Genomic DNA, 23,326 nt, shown 5'->3' with positions numbered 1-23,326 from the left:
TCACTCCTGAAAATGACACCAATGTCCTTCAGAGAGATAGAACTGCGAATTCATAAACAATCCAGAAGCCTGTAGACATCATGTAATGATTTAAACACTCAGAAACTCCACCAACATTAGGGGAAAAAGCGTTTATTTTCTAACAAAGCTTGCAACTCCACTCCTCCTCCTCAAACTACCACCACTGGGCAGCCGACGATTTCCCGCCATCCAGTTATCCTTCACCCGACGACTGTTCTTCGATGCCTTAGGCGGCAAAGACACCCCTCCAAACCCACCGCCCGAGCTTTCCAGAACCCGAATCACCGCCCCTCCAATTTTGATATCCCTCGGTCGCTTCTCGACCTTATCAAGGAACTTATATTTTTTAGGCATTCGCGTAGCTGACGTTGAGTTACTTTCATATGGAGGGGTGGGGATGTTGTGGGCTGAAGATGGTTCTGCATTCAGGATCTCGTCGGGGAGTAGAATGGGAAGCGGATGGATGAATTTGGACGTGGAACCCTGTAACGTCGCAGAGCTCTCGGAAAGGATTTCTTCGTGTTTTGGGTCAAGACTGGAAGTTTCATGATTACTCTTCGGAGGCGCAGGCCGTGCAACGGCTTGGGCTTGGGCTTGGGCTTGGGCTTTTAGCTGTTGATCCCGCTCTCTTCGCTTTTCCTTGTGTAGTGCTTTGGTCCTGGGACATTAAATATTAATTATGAGTCTCGAGGTATTTAGAAGAACGGGAGCACGTGATATAATATGAACCTTTGCTTAGACTGAGCTTCTTTCCTGGCAGCCTCTTTCAATTTCCGTAGCTGTACGGCGTTGTCTATTGTTTCAGGGGCCTCGTCATCATCGTCACTGTCCTCTGTCTCGCGAACTCCCGTAGATGTCTCTTCCTCTACGGCAGGCTCATGTCCTCCATTGGTCTCTAGACTCGGTTCCTCGCTCCCAAAGCGAACATGCGTAGATCTGGCAGCGGAATTCGTCATTCCATTGTAGGGTTCTTTGACTTGGTCTGCGGTATGATCCCTTTTCTCCTCTTCGGAGTGCATATCGGGCCCGACAGTGTCATTTGAATCAACAGTACGGTAGGGAAGATTTTTAACACTGGTTTCTACGTCATCATCCACAACTTCAATGGTTGCTGAGCTGATGACTTCCGATGCCCTGCTTTTTTTCTTCCGTTTGGGCGCCTGGCTTTCGGTCTCTTCTCTTGCGGAGGCACTCTTCCGCTTCCCATTCGTAGCGGGGGATGAATACAAAGCTTCTACAGGAGTAGTCGCAGTGGTAGAGTGGAGGGCGGTGTGTCGAGTAGCAGACACCATGTCCGTTGGGTTTGGGGAGGGCGATATGGCTGGTTCGGCCCCTGGGTCGTGTCTTGTAAAAATGCCTCGGGCAGCTGTCACAATATGAGATAACATAAGGAAGAGGAGAAACGAACAGCAAGTTTACTACGTATCCTCCGGTTGTTCATCCGAGTGTTCCCAATGGTTGTTGCTGTAGGGCGAGCTCCTTATTGAATCGTCACTTTAAGTAGGGCAGATTTTTGTCATCGGAGCTATGATTATCCGAGGGTTTAGCCCTAATCTCTTATCAGATCGATCTTGACAGCTTCCATACATATATATTTACAGTCGAACCCCTTGAGGATTTGAAGCAATAGAAAAATATACTGGACAAAAGTATAAGTATGCGCTTGGAACAAAAAGGCACCTACTTCGTACATAATAGTGCAGGTATATTGTGTTGATAACTAGCCAACTTCTAGATAACTATATGGGTCTTATTGCGCCTTTCATTCACGAGAACCCACGAACGTCGTGCATATACAGTTAGATGGGAAACAAAACAAGAGATAAACCCCAAGAACCGCAAACCGGAACGCCATCACATAGATTCCCATAAACAAATCCCTTATCCTTTATTCCTAAGGCCAAATCCAGGCGAAATCAAGCATCATAATACTCCTCTGCAATGCGTTTCCTCTCCATAGCCTCCTCCTCCGCTGCTAGGTAATCGTCTTCTCCAAGGTCACTAACCTCATCCCACATCTTGTCAAATTCATCCGCGTCATTTCCCGGAACAGCCCACATGGACTCTCGTAGGCGCTTGTTCCGCTCTCTATCTTCCTCGATCCGCTGCTCGATCTGGCGCTTGTCAACTTTAATGCCACCCGGCCTTGACGTAAAGCCTTGGCTCTTTGACGAATCGCCGCCTTCAGAGCCTCTCTGGCTGTCTACTTGCTCCAGATCAAGAAGGTGTGCCGGGTGGCTTTCCCGTTCCTTGAGACATGCATCGATTTCGCGAACAGCATCTGCAGATAGATATGATTTCGCTTGCAAGCCGTTGAGAACGCGGCGGACGTGTTTAACATTTGCTGCACCAGAGCCGTCGGATGGCGCGACTGCGTCGACTACGCGGAGGATATCGCGCTGGATCATGCGGACGAATTCGAGGTGGTTTTCTTTGCTGGCCATATCACATAGGTGCTCGATGAAGTACATAATGTTGGCGCGGTTGTTCATGCTATTCTGATGATAAGAAGGCAGACCAGGAGTTAATGTTATGAACGTTCTTCAAGATATGTTGCTGTTTAAAAGTTTTCGCGGGGCTTCAGTTACCATTTCCAGTTGCTCCAGAATGCAGGAGTGGAGATCTTCGTCCATGTCCCGGTATTTGAGGGCATAATGGGCGGCTTTCTGGGAAGAGGTGACGGAGGCGCTCAGATGTTGAAGCTGCGTAGTGAAGCGCATGCGAACCTCGAAGGGGTCAGCCATGTTGGTTGCTGGGGGTGGAATGGCAATTATCAAGTAGCAGTTGGTGTTTCATAGTGCAATCATTCAAATGGCCATATTTATACTATTTAATACTGATGAAAGATGCTGCGAGATGAATGCGGAGAGTTGGGTGTGTAGAGAGCGGTGAAGCTAATTTTGGTTGCGTTGAGCTGAGAATGAAGGGGCAGAAAAAAAGTTCAGCCTGCAAACAAAAGTTTGCTCGGTAAGTTAGTTATTAACTAATGACGAGGACAACCCAACTTCACTCGTTATCATATCCAATTATCCGCATTTGCTGCCGTGTAAAACCCATCAAGTATTACAGTTTAGTCTTAGTTGATTCTGAGATATATTTTTCTGTTCAACATTATCCACCATGTCTGTCGCTCACAGAAACATTAATATCGATTCCATAAATCTAGCGCAGAAGTCCGGTCTGACTCTGACGGTATTAGGATGCGGTAAGGGGAAGATAACCAACGTGTTCCATATTACCCTACGGGCAAATTCAAGAGTAGTATTGCTAACAAAAATAAAACGTATTGCTTCAGGTACTCTGGGAATTGCCATATTATCGGGCATATTTGCCTCTCTCGCAGAGGCAGGAAGTCACTCAGCATACCCATCGGAGTCCGGCACCACCACACCCTCAGAAATGGTCCCACAGCAAAAGATCCCCCGTAAATTCATTGCCTGTGTACGGCGACCCGAGTCTGTAAAGCGCGTCCACAAAGCTCTCGAAGGTTTCTCCATGCCATTAACCGTGGTACAAAATGAAAACGTCAAGGCCGTCGAGCAAGCTGAAGTAGTCATCCTGGGCTGTAAACCATACATGCTTCGGGATGTGCTTGACGAACCGGGAATGTGCAAAGCGCTCCAGGGAAAGCTTCTGATAAGCATTCTGGCCGGTGTAACCGTGGAACAGATTGTAGACACTCTATACCCGCCGACATCTTCAGTTCCAGAATCAACCCGCTGCCGTGTTGTTCGTGCCATGCCCAACACCGCTGCTCTGGTCCGCGAATCCATGACCGTCATCGCCACCTCCAACCCGCCTCTCCCCGAGGAATGGAATGTGCTGATATCCTGGATATTCTCCCGGGTGGGACGGGTTGTAACACTCCCGCCGTCCATGATGGATGTATGCACATCGCTTGCAGGCTCTGGACCCGCATTTGCCGCACTGATCATGGAGGCGATGGCAGACGGGGCTGTGTCAATGGGTTTACCGAGAGCTGAGGCACAGATGATGGCTGCCCAGGTCATGCGTGGTACGGCTGGTATGGTTCAAAGTGGTGAGCATCCGGCGCTGATTAGGGAGAAAGTCAGCACCCCTGGCGGATGTACGATTGGTGGGTTGTTGGTGCTGGAGGAGGGAAGGGTTAGGGGGACGCTTGCACGATCGGTTAGAGAAGCAACCGTTGTCGCGAGTCAGTTGGGGCAGGGCATTCACGGTGTGAATGCAACTCGATTTTAAAGCAGAGATTTTTGGATGGGTTTGTGGAGGCTGATTCCTGGCGATACTGGTTTTCTTATTTTCTTTATTGACATGTGTTACTGGGTTTGTATAGACAGTCAGGGGTATAGGCCTCGCTAAGGCGTTTTTATTTTAATCGGGATGACATGTTCTTGTTTAACGATGCTATGAAACCGGTTGCCGTATGCCGTTCAAGAGACAGTGTTATTCCTGCTTACTAGGCAGTGGTAGATATTGTAATCCATGGCACTATAGAACATATGAGACGTTGAGTGTACTTGTACAGGTGCAATTCGCGCTTCGCCCATCTATAGCATTGTATATACCCTTATTCCCCAAGAATTCCCATAAAATAATTATACACATACAACCACCAGTACTTGACAAGAATAGAGATGAATAAAAAGGATAGTTAGCAGCAAAAAAACAAAACCAGGAAGAGCTCTAAAAATCCCAAAACTCCGCTAGAAAATTCTTAAAGCGAGGGCCCAACATCAATAGGACTAAACGTTCTTACGTGGTGCCCGTGATCATCATCACCTAGTAGACCTCTTTCCTCCTCAGTATTTCCTTCCCCAATTTCATTGTCTCTAAAGCCCTGAGCCCTCCGTTTCTGAGCACCTTCGATGATGTACCAAACATCCTTTTTGGTTAAGAATCCTTGGAGTATCCCTTTGTTGACAAGTAGTATGTACCGAAGACCTAGCCTTTGAAACATATTAACGACGATGAGGAAGCTGGCGCGGCTGTTTAGGGTAATGGGAGTTTGGTCCATCCATGGTCGAAGATCAAGGGTTTCAAGTGGATCGACGAATGGCTGATGGACGAAATAGGCTGGGGTTTCGAGGGATAGGTTTCGGGAACTTCGAGAGGTGACGGATTTGAGGGCGTAGGACAGCTCGTTGCGAGAAACGTAGCCAAGTAGGGTGGGATTGGACGTATCGGAAACGACCGGGAATCCACGATAGGATGTTGTGTTGAGAAGGTTTAGGAGAGTGTCAATGGTGTGTCCGACGGCGGTGATTACAGATAGGTCATGAATGCTTGTCATGACTTGGCTTACTGGAACATCGGGAAGGATAACGTCGTCTTTTTGCTCAATGAAGGGGTATTCGTTGAGCTGGATCCACGACTCGTATATTCCTCGTTTCCCAAACGTATCCCCACACCATTTTGAAAGCATCACAGCAATCATGATAGGGATGACATAGGTGATGGCACCTGTAAGCTCGAACATAATAACAATTATCGACACCGTCATCCTCGTTGCGCCTCCAAGAGCAGACGCGGCCCCGACAATCGCGTAGGTTCCAGGAATAATACACGGAACGTCAGGCTCACAATTCCGGAATAGCAGCAGGTTCGGTTGCGCCTTTTGCCACATTTCAAACGCTATACCAAGAGCTCTACCCGAGAGAGCTCCTATTGCTAGAGAGGGAAGAATGATACCCGCAGGGATATCCAAACCAAAGGTAATTGATGCGAGGAAGAAACCTAGAACTGCCGCAAGAAGTAAGAGACCAATGACTCCCAATGATGCGTCTCCCGTTTTGCAAAGCCCGAATTGATCATCCGGAACACTTGCGCACTCTGCGAAAAGGTAATAAACAAGCTCAGAGAGTTGGGCCCTCATGAACGTATTTGGGAAATTAATTATAGCACTGACGAGCGCTACAGCGACAACTTGCAGAATCGGAGAAGAGAGATTCCTCTCCTTTCGCCATCTGGTAACTTTCATGTTTACTTTGATGAAAAAACCGCCGTACAACCCACCAAATATCCCGAGTAAGGCGAATGGGAGCAGCTCACAGCGGTGCCATCCACGACTGTAAGTTACTTGGTAGAGAACAATTTTTCCTGTTCGAAAGGGGTTGAGAGCATGCAAAGTAACAGCCGCAACCATAGCACATACGAAGCTCTGCCACATTGTCTTGTCCGGGAAATAGTATGAGAGTTGCTGGGGGAAGGGGAAAATTAGCCAATAGCTAGCACAATGATCGAGTGACTTATTACCTCTAAACTGAACAAGACACCTCCAATAGGAGAACCGAAGGCGACAGAAATGCCCGCAGCCGCAGCAGCAGAGAGAATCTCGCGCTTCCTCGCTGCGACATGTATATTAGCAGCGTTATTCTCAGCATGTTAATTATATTGTGGCTTACCCTCATTATGATTTAGGCTGGGAAAGGGTTTCATGATCAAATTCGCACAGCAGCAAGCAACATGAACTAATGGGCCTTCTTTCCCAAGCCATAGTCCCGATGCGACAGCAAGACACTAGGAGACCTGTTAGTAAAACAAGCAACCAATTTTAAACGAAGGAAATGATTCTTACCAAGCCAAGAGATTTGACCAGCAACGTCCATGTCCCCATGAACTTTTTAATCACAAAACCACCTAGGACAACTTTTATTTCCGGAATACCACTATGCTTGGCATATATTGCGAAATATTTGACCAGAACACTTGCAGTTGTTGCAAAGAAGATCTATAGTCAAGGTTAGTCAAACCCAGTGGAAAGTAAATCGACGAACTTACAGCGTACAATATGAAAATGATATATTCCAAAACATATCCACCACTCTTAGAGTTAACATGAAAAGCCTTACGCCACGGTATCCAATGTTGACACTCGGATAAGTCTTGGGAGTGGGTTAACAACAGTGGATAAGTTATAGGGGTAATCCTATCACAAACCTTCATATCCCCAGCAACAAAAGTTTTTATTCAAATAAAACCTCCCTCCTTCAGCACCAGTTCGACAGTAGCCAGTCTTAATATCTCCAAGCCAATTACTTACGATATCTATACACGCGGCTATGACGCCCGTTGTGATCCCCGTTACAATAAGAATAAACCATATATTGCTTGCATCCAGGACTTTCCGAACATAGCCTATAAGACCTTTGTTGCTGGAGTAAAGATGCCGAATCCGCTGACGCTCCTTGGAGTACTCGAAAATCCAATCAATAGCCGTTAGGTTGTCATATCCTACACGCCGACCAGGTCCCTCGACATACCAGTCAAGAGGGCCTCCGGGCTTAGATCCCTCTAGTCCTCCATTAGCAGCAGTCGTATTTGCGGGTGGCGGGCTGTCATTTGGCAATGTGCCATCCCCGTCACCAGCATGATTGTGTAGAGTGGGGTGCGCGGTGGTTTCGGAGGAAAAGAAGGTAGAAAGGGCAAACCGAGATGGCTCCTTTTGTTTGCGTTTGAAGGAGATTCTGGCACATAGTCAGCTAAGACTCAGAAGTCGACGGCGCATGAGCTTACGGCTCATCAAATGCCTCCACAAAGGGATCGGTCAAAAGCGCCGCTCCGGCCTCCAACGGAGTTGAAGTTGAGCGCTCCTGGGTGCTCTGTTGGTCGTCGGCGGTGCCAGGTTGAGGCAGCTGGGAGATACATGGATTAACAGGACCTTGTGAGGCATTTAAGCCTGATGAGTTCGCTGACATTGTCCGTCATGGAGACACTGGCACAATGCTTGGGGCTTTCTCTCGGTTTGGGTGATGTGATATACCGGTGTAGCTGGCCGTTGTTTTTCATTGACGTTATCGCAACGGTCATTTAACATCCCAGGCTGTGGCTTGTGCGTGATTGGCCAGTGTGTCCAAAAGACGAAGATCATATGACTCTGATTGGTCAGACTAAAGGCGGTGAAGATTAAAATCACCACGTGATATCTTGATTGTGAGGCAGAAAATAATTCAAGCATCAGAAAATTTCTTGAGGTTGAAAAATCGATATTCTTAACATAGAGCTCCGGAAATGCCTTTGTTGGAAGATAAAGGCTTTTCAGATGTCTCCTGAGATGGCGCAAATAGCTGGTAACGTGGGGATTTTACCAGAAACCCATGTTTTAGAACAACTACCGCCTGAACTGATAGAAATTCTCCACACTAGCAGTTCGAATCCATCCTCATACCATGATACCCTGGCACTCGCAGCATTACGACCAAATTATACCAACACACTGTTTTCACTATATGAACCAATCTTTGTGGATTTGGCTGCAAGATGGATTTCCTTGGACTCCCATGAATACTTCGTGCGAGTCATAGCTGCATTTTCACGAATTTTACCTTTTGCGCCTTACCTTAGACCATTTGCAGATGTTGCCTCAAGGGACCTCAAACGTGGTGCCCTACCCTCCCCAGAGGAGCCGGGCAAGTTTGGGAACCTGCAGGTGGAAGACGAAACCCTTATTTCTCTCCTCCTTGCTCTTTTTCGCCTCCTTAGTTTCGACTTGGAGAGCTTTTCGCCCATAGTCTCCCCATCCCAACTGCAGTCACTCTTTAATCGGTCCAATAATGTCATTAGATATCTTGCAATACGATGTTTTTGCTTGTACATGCGTGCTGCTGACGCTGTGCTCGAGAGAATGTTAAGCAAGTATCATGATGGAACCGCAATCAATGGGCCGTGGGAGGATAGAATCATTGATTACCGCTTCCTGAGTATTTGGGAAGAGAAAAGATGGATTGGACTCCAGAATGAACTTGAGAATGCACGAAAATCACGCGATGATTTAGTTGTGGAAGCTTGGATTAAGCAACTTCGAAAATACTTCACTTGCCATACTGCCGAAATTGGCGGTGTTCTTATTCCGACGATTCATCAGAGGAATAACATAAAAGTATCCTCTCTCGTGGAGACACCAATGGTTCTACGGAATCTCCGCGCTCTCGGTAATTCTCTCCTTTCAACGGATCCTCTGTTATTGGTTGGCCTGCCTGGCGCTGGAAAGACCTCACTCATTAATGAGGCTGCCATTCAACTGGGCCAGTCATCATCCATGGTCACACTTCATTTGAACGAACAAACAGATTCCAAAAGTTTGCTAGGGGTCTACTCGACATCATCTCCGGCTGGTTCATTTTCTTGGCAACCCGGCGTTTTAACGAGGGCCGCCAGGGAAGGAAGATGGGTTGTGATTGAGGATTTAGATCGTGCTCCTTCCGAAGTACTCGGACTTATTCTCCCGCTTATTGAAAAGAGGGAATTAATCATCCCGAGCAGAAATGAACGCATACGTTGCGCCGATGGCTTTAGGGTCATTGCTACAATGAGGTCTTCTATGAATGCAAATGGGAAGGAAATAACTCCAAGTAGCAATATGTTGGGGAATAGACTATGGAATCGAATCCAAGTGTTACCGATGCCCCCCCGGGAAGTTAAAGAAGTTATTATTCAAAAATTTCCACTTCTTTGTTCTCGGGTAGAGATGATCATGAATATGTTCAACCGTATCACATCATTATCCAACGGTGCCGATTCTCGAAAATTTATGACGGGGAGACAACCTAGTCTTCGTGACTTGATCAAACTGTGCTACAGAATAGAGCGGCGTCTGCGGAATCTTGGATGTGAAACGGGCTATGAAGCGGTTCCCGATGGAACTAACGACGAAATCTTCATGGATACAGTAGACTGTATTGCGGCATATCTCCCTAAAGGGCTTCTTCAATTAACTGTGACGGAATCTATTGCAGAGGAAATGCAGATATCCCCGCAGCGGATGAAATTTTGCTTGTCCGAACGAACCCCAAAATATCTAGATTCTCACAGCATAGTGACAATCGGAAGAGAAGCGTGTCAGAAACGCAAGGGGCTTGGTTTGTGGAACGTTGTTCCATCGATGGCGGACAAGAGCACTTTTGCACCCACTCGAGCTTCTCTGAAAACAATGGAGCAAGTTGTCTCAGCCTTGCAGCTCTCAGAGCCAATTTTGCTCGTGGGAGAAACTGGAATTGGCAAAACTGCAATGATACAGCAACTTGCCTCCCTCTTGCGCCAGCGTCTAACTGTTGTAAATTTGTCTCAACAAAGCGAAAGCACGGATTTACTAGGCGGCTTTAAACCGGTGAATATTCGATCACTTGCTGTCCCCTTGGTCGACGAGTTCACCGTCCTGTTTGAATCCACCTTTTCAGCTAAAAAGAACCAGAAGTTTTTATCTTCCGTTGCCAAATGCGTAACTACCAGCAACTGGCTTCGTTTAGTTAATATCCTCAATGAGGCTGTTAAGATGTCATACAGCGTCTTTGAATCGATGAAGAAAAACAAAACCGAAATGACGGATGGCGGCTTAGAAAAACCTTCGAAGAAACGGAAACTCGACGATTCCAAGTATGCCAGCCTCCGCCAAAAGTGGGAGGTGTTCTCCAGGGACTTAAAACACTTCGAAGTCCGTGTTTCGGAGGGGAATAGCAAATTTGCTTTTGAATTCGTTCCAGGGAAGATAGTCAAAGCTTTGAGAAACGGGGAGTGGGTGTTGCTCGATGAGATAAATCTCGCCTCCCCTGACGCTCTAGAGAGCATCGCCAGCCTCCTTCATCATGGAAGTGATGGATCCCCATCCGTCCTTCTTTCTGAAGCTGGGGAAGTTGAACGTGTTTATGGTCACCCGAATTTCCGAATTTTTGGAGCCATGAACCCGGCAACAGATTCTGGAAAACGAGATTTGGCTCCTGGTTTACGGTCTAGATTTACGGAGATATACATTAACTCTCCTGATACTGAAATCGATGATCTTATAACTTTGATAGACGCCTACTTGAAACCATTAACGAATGCAGACGAAAAGGTTACTATCGCTCTTGCTCGTCTATACCTTGATACGAAGAGGTTAAATGTGGAGAATAAACTGGCAGATGGCGCCGGCCAGAAACCCCATTTTAGCATTAGAACCCTTGTTCGATCTTTGATTTACGTGAGGAACCAAGCGCATATTTATGGACTCCGACGAGCGGTATATGAAGGATTCTGCATGAGTTTCTTGACACTACTAAGCAAGGAGTCCGAACTCCAGATCATCCCTCTTCTGGATCAGTATATATTTGGGAGCCTGAAGAATTCTCGATCGGTTTTGTCCCAAACTCCCAAGCCGCCTAATGATGGCATCACTTATGTTCGGTTCAATCATTATTGGATGAGACAAGGAGCATTTTCGATAGAGACCCAACCCCATTATATTATCACACCGTTCATTGAAAGGAACTTGATGAATTTAGTGAGAGCCAGTTCTACGCGACAGTTTCCAATTTTGCTACAAGGTCCAACTTCTTCTGGAAAAACTAGCATGGTAGAATACCTCGCTAAGATTTCAGGCAATCGATTTGTCCGAATCAACAACCATGAACATACTGACCTTCAGGAATATTTGGGATCATACGTATCTGGCGAAGACGGCAGCTTGAGATATCAGGAAGGAATACTAGTGGAGGCGCTGAGGAATGGATATTGGATTGTTCTGGATGAACTTAATTTAGCTCCAACTGATGTCTTGGAAGCGCTCAACCGCTTGTTGGATGATAATAGAGAATTATTTATCCCTGAGTCCCAGGAAGTCGTTCATCCGCATCCCAACTTTATGCTATTTGCAACCCAAAATCCTGCTGGTCTCTATGGTGGTCGGAAAGCGCTTTCCCGCGCGTTTCGAAATCGATTTCTAGAGCTTCATTTCGACGACATTCCTGAGGACGAACTAGAATTTATTCTCAAGGAGCGATCACAAATAGCTCCTTCATTTTGCACAAGAATTGTCTCTGTTTATCAAAAGCTTTCCCTGCTGCGACAGTCGAGCCGGCTATTCGAACAGCGAAACAGCTTTGCCACGTTGCGTGATCTTTTCCGATGGGCGCACCGAAGAGCCGATAACCGTGAAGAATTGGCTATCAATGGTTTTATGCTTTTGGCGGAAAGGGTGAGGAACCCGAAAGAAAGGGCTGCTGTAAAGCAAGTGATCGAGGAGGTTATGAGGGTAAAACTTGACGAAACAACCCTTTATAGTGCTGAGAGGCTGGATACGCGGCTCCAGGAGCTTTCAGCTATTGCTCCAACAGGTATAATATGGACACAAGCCATGAGAAGGGTGTTCATGTTGGTTTCACGAGCAATTGAACATAATGAACCTGTTCTTCTTATTGGGGAGACTGGATGCGGTAAAACCCAAATCTGTCAAGCTATTGCAGAAATATATGGAAAGCAACTTTACACCATTAACGCCCATGTTAACCTCGAGACTGGTGACATCATCGGTGCGCAAAGGCCCTTAAGAAATAGATCTGCGATCGAAGGACAACTTTTGACGGATCTGTCATCTGCGTTGAAATCCGTCAACGCATACGATGAAAGCAGTGATAAGTCTATCGACAATCTAACACGAGCATTTTCTACCTTGACCACCCGGGAATTAGATATGTGCGAGCCAAACCTGGTGAATCGAATACGGGAAAATATGACGAGAGCGAAAGCACTATTTGAATGGTCCAACGGCAGTCTTATAACGGCAATGGAGTCTGGTCAGCACTTCCTTCTTGACGAAATTTCACTTGCGGAAGACTCAGTCCTGGAACGTCTTAATAGTGTTCTCGAACCCCATAGGTCTTTGCTTCTTGCCGAGAAGGGTCCTATTGATTCTTTGGTGGTTGCGAAAGATGGATTCCAGTTTTTGGCAACAATGAACCCAGGCGGAGACTATGGAAAAAGGGAACTCTCCGCTGCCCTAAGGAACCGACTCACTGAAATTTGGGTACCTCAACTTTCGGAAGCAGAAGATATCCTCCCAATTTTGTACGCAAAACTCGTGTCACCGATTCAGAGCGCGCCGAACTCAATGTTAACGTTTGCAAAATGGTTTAAAGAAACCTTCCAGAGCGCTTCAGCTGAATCGATATCTATCCGTGACCTATTAGCTTGGGTGGACTTTGTAAATCAATGCAAAGACCTCGACGAAATTTCCGCAATCGTTCACGGCGCGGCTCTGGTATACATTGACACCCTAGGCGCCAATCCTTCTGCGATGCTTCCTTCGGGCCCAGAAAATCTCAAACATGACCGACTTACGTGTCTTAATATATTAGGTAAAATTTTAGGCTTTGATGCTGTCTCAATCTACTTTCAGGAGACTTCTATATCTGTTGAAAGGAGCAAGATGAGAATTGGACCGTTTGTTCTGGAGATGGGTGCCGATTCTGTGCATGATCCCTACTTTTCCTTGGACGCGCCAACCGCAGTTGCAAACTCGTTGAGGATTGCTCGAGGCCTTCAGTTAGCAAAGCCCATTCTTCTTGAGGGTAGCCCTGGTGTCGGGAAAACAACACTTGTTGCTGCTCTTGCCCAATCTCTTGGGAAGCCCCTTACGAGAATCAATCTTTCTGATCAGACTGATCTGACAGATTTGTTCGGATCGGACGTCCCAGTCGAAGGTAGTGATATGGGAAGATTTGCCTGGAGCGATGCACCATTTTTACGAGCTCTGCAAACAGGTGGCTGGGTTCTTTTGGACGAGATGAATCTTGCCTCTCAATCTGTATTGGAGGGTTTAAACTCTTGTCTAGATCACCGTCAGCAAGTTTATATCGCCGAGTTGGATCAAACGTTTAAACGACATCCCGACTTTGTGTTGTTTGCAGCACAGAATCCCCATCACCAAGGAGGCGGACGGAAAGGCCTTCCTGCTTCGTTTGTGAACCGTTTCACTGTGGTGTATGCAGACTCTTTCAGCAGCAATGACTTGAAGATGATCTGCAAAAAGTTGTCTCCTGGGACTCCTGAATCTGACATTCAACAGCTGGTAGATTTTGTTTTGTCTCTGAACTCGAAAATAACGAATGACCGAAGTCTGGGAACTATTGGGGGACCTTGGGAAATTAATTTGCGAGATATTTCAAGATGGCTTAGGCTCCTTGAATCGACTCCAGTCCGAATTTCGCCCTCACAGTTCCTCGATGTTGTGATTAACCACCGGTTCCGCACACCTGCAGATAGAGCTCTCATTTCATCATTATATGCGCACATATTTGGATCATCTCCTGCAATTAAAAGCTATTTCCATAACCTTGGCGTATCACAATATCAAGTTGGCCTTGCGGTCCTTCAACGCAACCAGCTTGTACAAAATTTCAATGACTCTCATATTAGGATACTTCCCGGTGACTTACCGACTATGGAATCGTTGATATTGTGTATAGAGCAAGGTTGGCCTAGTATCCTCGTTGGACCATCTGGATGCGGGAAGACAACCATTTTGCACAAGCTTGCTGTTTTGAGTGGTTCCAAAATTGTTGAATTGGCATTGAACGCCGACACCGATACAATGGATCTTATAGGTGGTTTTGAGCAAGTGGACAATGACCGTAATCTATTAAGTTTTGTAGATGATCTTTTACAGTTTCTCCGGGATCAAGTTATCCACACTCAAACATTCGCTGGACAGGCAGGCATTGATAGTGAACTCTTACGATTTTACGAAGCTGTCAAAACAAATACAGCCCAGCTTGAAACCATCTCGGATGCGCTACACAATATCTCTCTCAAGGGGTTACATCCAAGCTTTTCTAAGTTCCATGAACGCGCCAAGGCATTGCTCAAATCAACCTCCGACAGCAAGACAATCGGATTTAAATGGACCGAAGGCATATTTATCCAAGCGGTTCAAAACGGACACTGGGTGGTACTAGACAATGCCAATCTTTGTAATCCATCTGTTCTGGATCGACTAAATTCGCTTATGGAACCAAACGGCTGTTTAGTTATCAATGAGCAGCGAACAGGTGATGGCACTGCGAACATAGTGACACCTCATCAGAATTTCCGACTCTTCCTCACTATGGATCCACGCCATGGTGAGTTATCACGAGCAATGAGAAACCGGGCCATCGAGATATACTTTCCGCCTAGTTCCAACAGAGTTATATCTACGGCTCCAGTGATATTTTATACGTCGGAATCGTCAATGTACCGCATCCGCTGTGCTCAAAATTCCACTTATTGCGGAACATCCGCGGACAATGAAAGTGATAAATTGGAGGTGTCTCTTGATCACTTAGCCAGGCACGATTTTTGCAATATCCAGAAATCCTCAGCTGCTTCCGTCGATCTATGGACTGCCAATCTGAGGTCCCCGACGATTCTTCGTCAAACTTTCGATCGCTACAACACCTTGTTGAACCGCGATATGGTGCATCCTTTGAAACGTGTTCTATCTAATGGAAGCTGGAATGAAAAGAAGTTTTTGAACTTCCAACAAAATATTGAAGTATGCAATGAATTCACCCATTCGTGAAAGGTAACTAACTGACATCGAATAGCCTCTGCATCCATTAATCAACGAGCCACGAATAGTAGCTTGCATAGTTCCAGAATCACAATCTTTTCTAGCGCAGCTAGCCAAACTTCAGGAGCTACAATCCAACGTTTGGCATTTCCACCAGGTTTTGTCCCAAGTCTACGACAGTTCGTTGACCAAAAAGCCCTCAGAAATGAACAGACTAGAAAGGTCAATTGCTTCAAAAAGGATTCCAGCGCTCATGAAGGAATCAACACAGCCAGTCGCTTTGTGCCTTTCCAACTGCGTCCAGTCTTTGAGTCAGACAATTGAGAGCGTCAATTCCGACATGCTTCACTGGGTTGACGTGACTGCCATAGTCAGTTTAATTTTGGAACTGTGCTTGGACATCTTCCGCATCGTTCAAGCAGACAACTTTGACGAGGGAATATTCCAAACGTATTTGCAACTTGGACAGTCTGTTTATTCACGCTTCAAACATGTTAAGCTTGATCTAGTCACGGTACTATCTCAATCTCTTGACGCCTTCCGTGCCAATTGGGGCCTATCTACCGGACAGAGTATGCAGAGGATGTGGAACAACTGGAGGCCAGCCACACCAATTGACCCTGCTCATTTAAAACTGATGACAGATTTGCAACAAGTTGCTGCCCGCTTTGATCACATTACTCTCAAAACAACATTGCCCTTCCCACAATTCAACCTATTTCGCCATTCGCTAGTGCAAGCGCAAATTGCACTGCTACAGGGGGCAGAGGCGAATGGTCTGATTCAGGTATGGAGCAGAGACTACCTCCCTTTCAGATATAAGCTGACGTGATTACAGGACCTTCAACAAGTGATTAATGACCTCGAAACTCGCGTGCTAGATTCCAGCCTGGTGTCATGGCCTTACTTCTCCTTAGAGTTTGAAGCCCTGTCCCAGTACCACGATCTTATTGATTCCAACTCACCCAGTAATTCGGACACAACACCTCTGTTCCCTGGTGTACTGCAGCTACTTGCGGGACGCCCATCTCGTCCCCATGATATCTCGATCCTCGCGAACCCCGTCCCTGAGCTTCTGTCCAGAATTTCACGCTTCTCAGGTTTCCAATCCTTCTCACGTAGAGCATTTGCCCTTCGAGGAACCATTTCATTGTCATTGATCGAAAAACTAACATCCCTTGGAAATGTGCCTTTGAAAGGAATGGCTCTCCTTGATTCTGAACTTAATTTCATAGCTAAAGGCTTCTGCTCGAGCACCAGCCAAATCGTGCAGGATCAATTTTCGATGCTCCAAAAACAACTAACAATTGTTCTTCAAGAACTTTTGCTTTGCCATGAGGATTTAATCGACCCTGCTTCGTTCCAAAACGCAAATACCTATCTACAGCTGTTTAGTCATGACTTTCAAGCAAGTCAGCTGGTCAATGTCCAGATATTACAGCTAAAACTGAGAGATACTTTGGATAAACAACACTACTTTAATGAATTTGCGTCAAGGTCGTTCACTAAAATTCTCTCCACGTTTTTAAGATTCGATAACGGGAGCTCGGTGGCATACGTTCACTTGGGAGCCTCCTGTATTCATCTTGCTATGGCATGCCTTCGACTCTTCGTGCCGAATCGTCTTTTCGACCCGTCACTTAGTTTGGTTGTTCAAAGACAACAATACACTCAACGCTCCATGGAAAAAGTTAAGAGACTCAAAGCATTGAAAGAATTTGAATCGTCATTCTCAGGGCAAGAGTCGAGCTTACGTATTCGGATTGTCGAAGAAGAACTGCGCTTATTAGGTTCTGCGCCGCCTTTGCCGCCGGTTTCTCGGCCCCACCCCTCCCAATCCAGTGAACTACAGGGAGAGTTTATTAACCTCTTAAATTCGGTTTTGAATGAGAATCCTGATACAATTCTCAATTCCCTCCAGGATATGACCAAATTTAATCCTATCACGAGAGTCCACCAACGAGGCGAACTTTTACAGAAGAATATCCAGCAAATATGTTTTCGCCTCACCACAAATTATACGGCATACGGCGACCTAGTCATTCCAATTGTCCGTTTCCTGGAGTTGCTTCATCTTGGTGTAGACTTAGTTCTGTGTCCCAAACTTAATTCCGGAGCAGAGCAAGGTTGCAGCATCCGGACTATCAGCCAAATGACACCGCTGATGAACGGGGGAAAGGTCAATCTCTCCGAACTGAAACCAAAAGAATCTCGCCTACCTAACTCGGAGAAGATAGAGATTGGATTGCAGCGGCTTTCAGTGCTGAAAGCGTTCCAAAATACGGATCCTGAGACCCTTTCAAGTGCCTCAAATCGTGAACTTCTCCGTGATATTTTCAATGACATTTTCGCTATTTGGAAACAGCAACTGGAAGTTGATCAGAACAAAGAAGCTCAAAGGTCGAACCTATACCGGTATCGAGGATCATTCGAGGATGACCAGGAAGTAGATGCCGATGAGTTTTTTCAGCTATTCCCGTCGTTTGATGATGGAATTGAAAGTGATCCTGAAAATGCAGCTGTTGCAAATTTTGACACCAAAGTTGTTTCTCTGAAGCTATTTCGTGTGCTTAGTAGTCTGTTCTCTGAGAATGATAAGGAGTCGACACTGCGGCATTTAGTGATGGATTCCACGAAGCTCCTTGGCTTGATCATGTCCAATGGATCTCCAGATCTTCCGGTCGCCGACCCCAAATCGCATCTGCTTGGCGCGATTCTGTTGCTAGACGAGATAAAAACCGCAAAGTCACCGACTTCTTACAACTTTTATTCAGATCCGAATTTGGTGGAAGTTGAGAAGCTCGCAGATCTGGTTGAAAGAACACGGCTGCGTTTCACAGAACTTCAAAAAACATGGCCGGAGCATGCCACCCTGGGGGATGTTATTGCCTGTTGCGGCGAGATCTTCTTATTCAAGCATCAGGAGCCTCTGGCGAAATTCATCACCAAAGCAGAAAAACTTCATTCTTTCATCTATGAGTGGCAGCTTGTGGCAAGTAAGGAGTTCTCTGCTGCTAAGTGTTATGATGATTTAACCTCCCTTCTAATAAGTTGGCGACGCATTGAACTATCTACATGGGCTCGCCTGTTGGACATCGAAAATGAAAAATGTGATAAAGATGCGAGCGCCTGGTGGTTTGTTGCCTATGAGGTGGTAATTGCGGCGCCACTTTTACTAGTTCAAGACGGTCACCCATTAACTGAGCACTCAATCGATCTTATCGCTACCCTTGAGAAATTTATTTGTTCCACCCCAGTGGGCCAATACAAGTCTAGACTTCAACTCGTCGAAAAGTTCAAGATGCTATTGCAGCTGTACGCATCGGATTTCCCTCCCCTAGACCATTTGAGCGGCGCCATAGACAACCTTCTTCACCACTACCTCCCTTTTGTGCCAATGATTGAAAAATCACTCAATGAGGGTCGACAATCATTAGAGCATGATATTCAGCAAACTATTCAGTTGGCAAGTTGGAAAGACACAAATATTAACGCTCTTAAAGAAAGTGCACGTCGCTCTCATAATAAATTGTTCAAAGTCGTTCGAAAGTATCGCAGTCTTCTTGGCCAGTCCTCAGAAGGCTTGTTGACAAAGGGGCTCTCTGAGCTGCCGGATCACACAGAGCCCTTATCGGATAACCGTATCTTACCTCCCAGCCCTGTTTCTCCTGGTGCACTTAACATATGCCGCGAGAATATCCATGCTTGGGATCAGAGAGCCATTCGATTTATGGACCCCGATGGGGCGGTCAAGAGTATGCAACGAGTGTACGAAAATTCTCTAACCGGGTTATTGGCCCACGAGGAGCTTGACGTGTTCACTCGCGACGTAATTGATACCATAGCCGAATTTAAATCAGAAACTCCAAAGATCCTGACAGATGAAAACAAAGGCGAGATCCAGCACCTGAAAAATAGGAAAAAGCGATTTTATGCGGAAAAGCTTAAAGACCTTCGTTTCATGGGGATTCGTTCTAACGTCGGGACTGATGTTCTTGATAGTCAAAGATCTGTCGCTGCTGTACTCTCTACGACTCGCAGTCTCATGCCATCAACTGCATCAAGTCAAATCAGAAGTGCGGACTCTTACTTCCACCGATTTTTGGACTTGGTGCCCAGAGTGCGGATTTTGTCGCACGGGTATTCTGAAGACCTTAGTAACGTTGAAGTTGCAAGGAGCATAGGATCTATTGAGGCACTCCTTCATTGGATATTAAAGCAAAGAGAAACGCTGTCGTCGAAATTGGACAACTATACCGCGATAGAATCCACGGTGCGACAAATGAGGATTGTATCCAACCCTGAAAATGATCTATTATTCAAAAGTATCGGCTTCGCTTCAGATCACCGTGACCTTCGAGGATCGATACGGTGGCTTTCTACTGTCATTGGTGTCTGCATTTCTACCCTTCAGATTCATGCAAACCTTGCTGAGATTGATTCGTCTGAAGTTTTAAAAGCACTAAGTTATTGGAAAGAGGACCTTAGATCGTTACTAGCCTCAATTGAAAACTTGGAAGCTTTACCAGCTGGGTTATCTACAAGCACCCATGAGAAACTATTTTCCGATGCCCGGAGATTAGTTACAAACATACGATCCGATGTACTGAGATGGATCAATAAACATGCTGAGATGGCTTTCGCGTTGGAAAAGATAGTTCCGTGGACAGAATCGAGCACTACAACTGCAGCACAAGACTGCAACGGTCAAATCAACATTTCGCTCCAAGAGTTTGACTCTCTACTCTTAACCGCAATGGACAAAATATTCATTGCCATGCAAAGGATTAGTTCTTCCCTATCAGCAGCTCCGTCATCCAAAGATACCCCAGCCTGGCTGGCAAAATCCGAACAAGCGATATCAAAAGCCTGTGCAGAGCTCCACATGATGGATGTAGCCACTAGCATTTGCTCAGTGTTAGCTCGGATTCAGCATATATCTGCGACAAATCCAAATTGTCTTGCAGTGGTTGGCGCTGCGGTATCCGTTGTAATGCCACTCACAGAACAATATAAGGCGATATGTAATGACATTCTCCACCGATATTCCACCCTTCATCGGGAGATTTGTAAAATGGCTTATCTCCTAGCAAAGTCATTTAACCATATCGCCTCAGAGGGCTTCTGTAGCCCTTCTGAGAGCTCAGGTGAGAAGGGAAAGTCAGACCAGTTGGAAAACGGGACTGGACTTGGAGGTGGAGAGGGGGCTGAAGATATTAGCAAAGATGTACAGGATGACGAGGATTTGTCTGAATTAGCTCAAGAGAAGCAGAAAAAGGATGGGGAGAAGGACGAACAGGAAGACGCAGATGATGCTGTGAACATGGACCAAGAGGATCTTGAGGCAGATTGGAGTGATTTTGAAGACGAACAGGAGAAGGACAAGAGGAATGGCTCAGACCAAGAGGAAAAGGACGATATGAATATTGATGAAGAAACTGGTAGTGTTGATGAGCTGGACGTGTCCACAGTTGATGAAAAGATGTGGGACGGATCAAAGGATCAAGAAAAAAAGGATACTGAAAATGACCAAGGAAAAGGAGAACCGGAATCGGGGGATAAAACTGCTGCCTCTGACAAAAATATTGGGAAAAATGGTCAAGATGAAAACGGAGAGGAAATCGAAAACGAGGACTCGGAACCTCCTGATGATGAAGGAGAAGCCATTGGTAGGGAAGATATGGATATAGCTGATCCGCATGCAAAGGAAGAACCAGTTCTCGATTTACCCGAAGACATAGAGCTGGGTGGGGCAGAAAACGAATGTAAAGACGACTCTGATTTGGGTTATGACCTAGGGAACATGTCAGATGATAATGAGAGCAAATGGGAAGGCGAACCGGACGCTGCAGAACCAAATAACAGCCAGGATCCCGATTCTCAAAAGCAACACGAGGGTGAAGACCATGAAGAAGAAACCAGCGACGAATGTGAGGATGGTGAGACCCACCAAGGGGAACCTGAGGCTGAGGCCGAGACAGTACCAGAGGAGGAGAAGAAAGGACTCTTGGAAATGGAAAGAACAGATAGTCAAGCAGATCTGGAGAGTGTCGCTTCAAGTGAGAAAGTTCCTGATGGTCTAGGTGTCGACCAAGATCAAAATCAAGAAAAGGGAGCATCTGGCAAGGCAACTCAGGAGCATGGCTCTAAAGACGAGGATCAGGAGCACAACTCGCCGACAGGAAATGCTGACCAGGGTGAAAACGGGAAGGATGCTAGTGATGCATTGGGCGGTCGAGATGATGGCAAGCTTCATGATTCTCAAACACAAACTTTCAAAAAACTTGGCGACATTCTCGAGCAATGGCATCGCCGGCAACGACAGATCAAGGAAGCCTCTGAAAACCAAAAAACTCCGCAGAATCAAACACAGGATGCCAACATGGAAGACGCGGATTTTGAGCATCTTGCCGACGATCAGGATACTGCAGTTACTCAAGCTCTTGGTCAAGCAAGCGAGGAACAGGCCAAAACTCTTGATCAAACCAACGCTGTGGAATCCGACATGAATCTAGAAGAAAGCGAGTTCCTTCCAGATGCTGGCGAACTTGAAAATCTCCCTGTTCAACCATCCTTAGAGGACCGAATGGATTTGGACCAGAAACCAGGTTTACCAGAGAACCATGCGTCGAGTTCACTTGTTGCGGCTGACAAGTTTAGGGACAATATGCCAGGCGATCACAAGAGTCAAACCGAGGAGTCTCAAGAAGTGGAAGACATGGATACTCATTTATCTGAGCTCCACGTCAGTTCAGAATTGGCTCCATTGACACCCCGGGAGGAAGCCCAACGACTGTGGTCTCACTACGAGTCAGTTACTCACGACCTCTCTCTCGCGCTAACCGAACAGCTACGGCTAATCCTTGCGCCTACAATGGCGACGAAGCTTCGGGGTGACTTCCGGACCGGAAAACGGCTCAACATCAAGCGAATCATTCCGTACATCGCATCTCAATACAAACGTGACAAGATATGGATGCGACGATCTGCCCCTTCGAAGCGAAGTTACCAGATCATGCTTGCCGTTGACGACAGCAAATCAATGCTCGAGAGTGGCAGCGGCCAACTCGCTTTCGAGACACTGGCCCTTGTGGCAAAAAGTTTAAGCATGCTAGAGGCAGGGGATCTCTGCGTTCTCAGTTTTGGAGATGAAGACCACGTTCGCGTGGCTCATGAATTTGGCAAACCTTTCTCATCTGAAGCAGGCGTCCGGATCTTCCAGCAATTCAGCTACCAACAGACTGGCACAAATGTTCGAAAGCTTATTTCAGACTCGATTGCTCTGTTCCGAGAGGCAAAAGTGAAACGTTCACGTTCGAGCGGAAGTAGAGACCTCTGGCAGCTGGAACTCATCATATCGGATGGAATCTGTGAAGATCATGAAACCATTCGCCGGCTAGTTCGACAGGCACAGGAGGAGCGAATCATGATAGTATTTATCATTGTCGATGCAGAGAAAGGTAATTCTATTCTTGATTTAACACAAGCTAGTTTCGAGCCTGACGGCCTGGGAAATGGGGAGATGAAGTTGAAAATGAAGCGCTATCTCGAAGGGTTTCCATTTGCGTATTATCTTGTGGTTAGGGCTGTACAGGAGTTACCGGCTATTTTAAGTCTGGCGTTAAAACAATGGTTTGCGGAGGTTGTAGATGTATCCGGGTAGAATTTTGTACCATTGCATTACCACTATAGACTGGGTTCTGGGTTGAGTACTCCTCTACTTGTTAGCGATGTTTGAATGATATTTTCTATTATAATACCTCTTGTGCATAGTTGCCAGGTTTTGCTTAGCTAACTTCTCTTTTTTTTACACTTAACTAGGTAACTAACTAGTTAACTATATTTACTAAAGTCATTTTTATTTATCATTTTATATTGACTTCATAGTTCCCTGAGTGTAGAATTATTCATTAAAGCCTTTTAATTTACAATGAACAGACGCAATCGCCGATCAGTGGTGATTGGTGTAGAGAGCAAAAGATATTTAGAATGAATTTATATAAAATTTTTATATTCATAATGCAA

General features: G+C 46.0%; 5 protein-coding genes across 5 annotated transcripts; 2 read left to right on the top strand and 3 right to left on the bottom strand.

The window, feature by feature from the left end:
- Positions 1-132: 132 nt before the first annotated feature.
- On the bottom strand, positions 133-1,409 carry PAAG_00118 (hypothetical protein; the record flags this gene model as incomplete). Its single annotated transcript, XM_002797533.2, has 2 exons — positions 133-679; positions 751-1,409. 2 exons carry the CDS (start codon positions 1,407-1,409, stop codon positions 133-135), a joined length of 1,206 nt encoding a protein of 401 aa, XP_002797579.1.
- A 528-nt stretch (positions 1,410-1,937) lies between these two features.
- PAAG_00117 (hypothetical protein) lies at positions 1,938-2,765 on the bottom strand (the record flags this gene model as incomplete). The annotated part of the gene is made up of 2 exons (XM_002797532.2): positions 1,938-2,519; positions 2,610-2,765. The coding sequence occupies 2 exons, from the start codon at positions 2,763-2,765 to the stop codon at positions 1,938-1,940; spliced, it is 738 nt and encodes a 245-aa protein (XP_002797578.1).
- Positions 2,766-3,141: 376 nt separating this feature from the next.
- PAAG_00116 (pyrroline-5-carboxylate reductase) lies at positions 3,142-4,242 on the top strand (the record flags this gene model as incomplete). The annotated part of the gene is made up of 2 exons (XM_002797531.2): positions 3,142-3,226; positions 3,317-4,242. The coding sequence occupies 2 exons, from the start codon at positions 3,142-3,144 to the stop codon at positions 4,240-4,242; spliced, it is 1,011 nt and encodes a 336-aa protein (XP_002797577.1).
- A 475-nt stretch (positions 4,243-4,717) lies between these two features.
- On the bottom strand, positions 4,718-7,697 carry PAAG_00115 (voltage-gated chloride channel; the record flags this gene model as incomplete). Its single annotated transcript, XM_015843913.1, has 7 exons — positions 4,718-6,199; positions 6,256-6,347; positions 6,405-6,519; positions 6,578-6,730; positions 6,781-6,884; positions 7,039-7,466; positions 7,516-7,697. 7 exons carry the CDS (start codon positions 7,695-7,697, stop codon positions 4,718-4,720), a joined length of 2,556 nt encoding a protein of 851 aa, XP_015700248.1.
- A 344-nt stretch (positions 7,698-8,041) lies between these two features.
- Positions 8,042-22,964, top strand: PAAG_00114 (midasin; the record flags this gene model as incomplete). Its single annotated transcript, XM_015843912.1, has 3 exons — positions 8,042-15,283; positions 15,336-16,088; positions 16,140-22,964. The coding sequence occupies 3 exons, from the start codon at positions 8,042-8,044 to the stop codon at positions 22,962-22,964; spliced, it is 14,820 nt and encodes a 4,939-aa protein (XP_015700247.1).
- Between the last annotated feature and the right edge of the window lie 362 nt (positions 22,965-23,326).

The sequence above is a fragment of the Paracoccidioides lutzii genome (assembly GCF_000150705.2).
Source record: "Paracoccidioides lutzii Pb01 unplaced genomic scaffold supercont2.1, whole genome shotgun sequence".
NCBI lineage: Eukaryota > Fungi > Ascomycota > Eurotiomycetes > Onygenales > Ajellomycetaceae > Paracoccidioides > Paracoccidioides lutzii.
The sequence above is the reverse complement of the archived record's forward strand: the minus strand, read 5'-3'. Positions and strand labels throughout refer to the sequence as shown.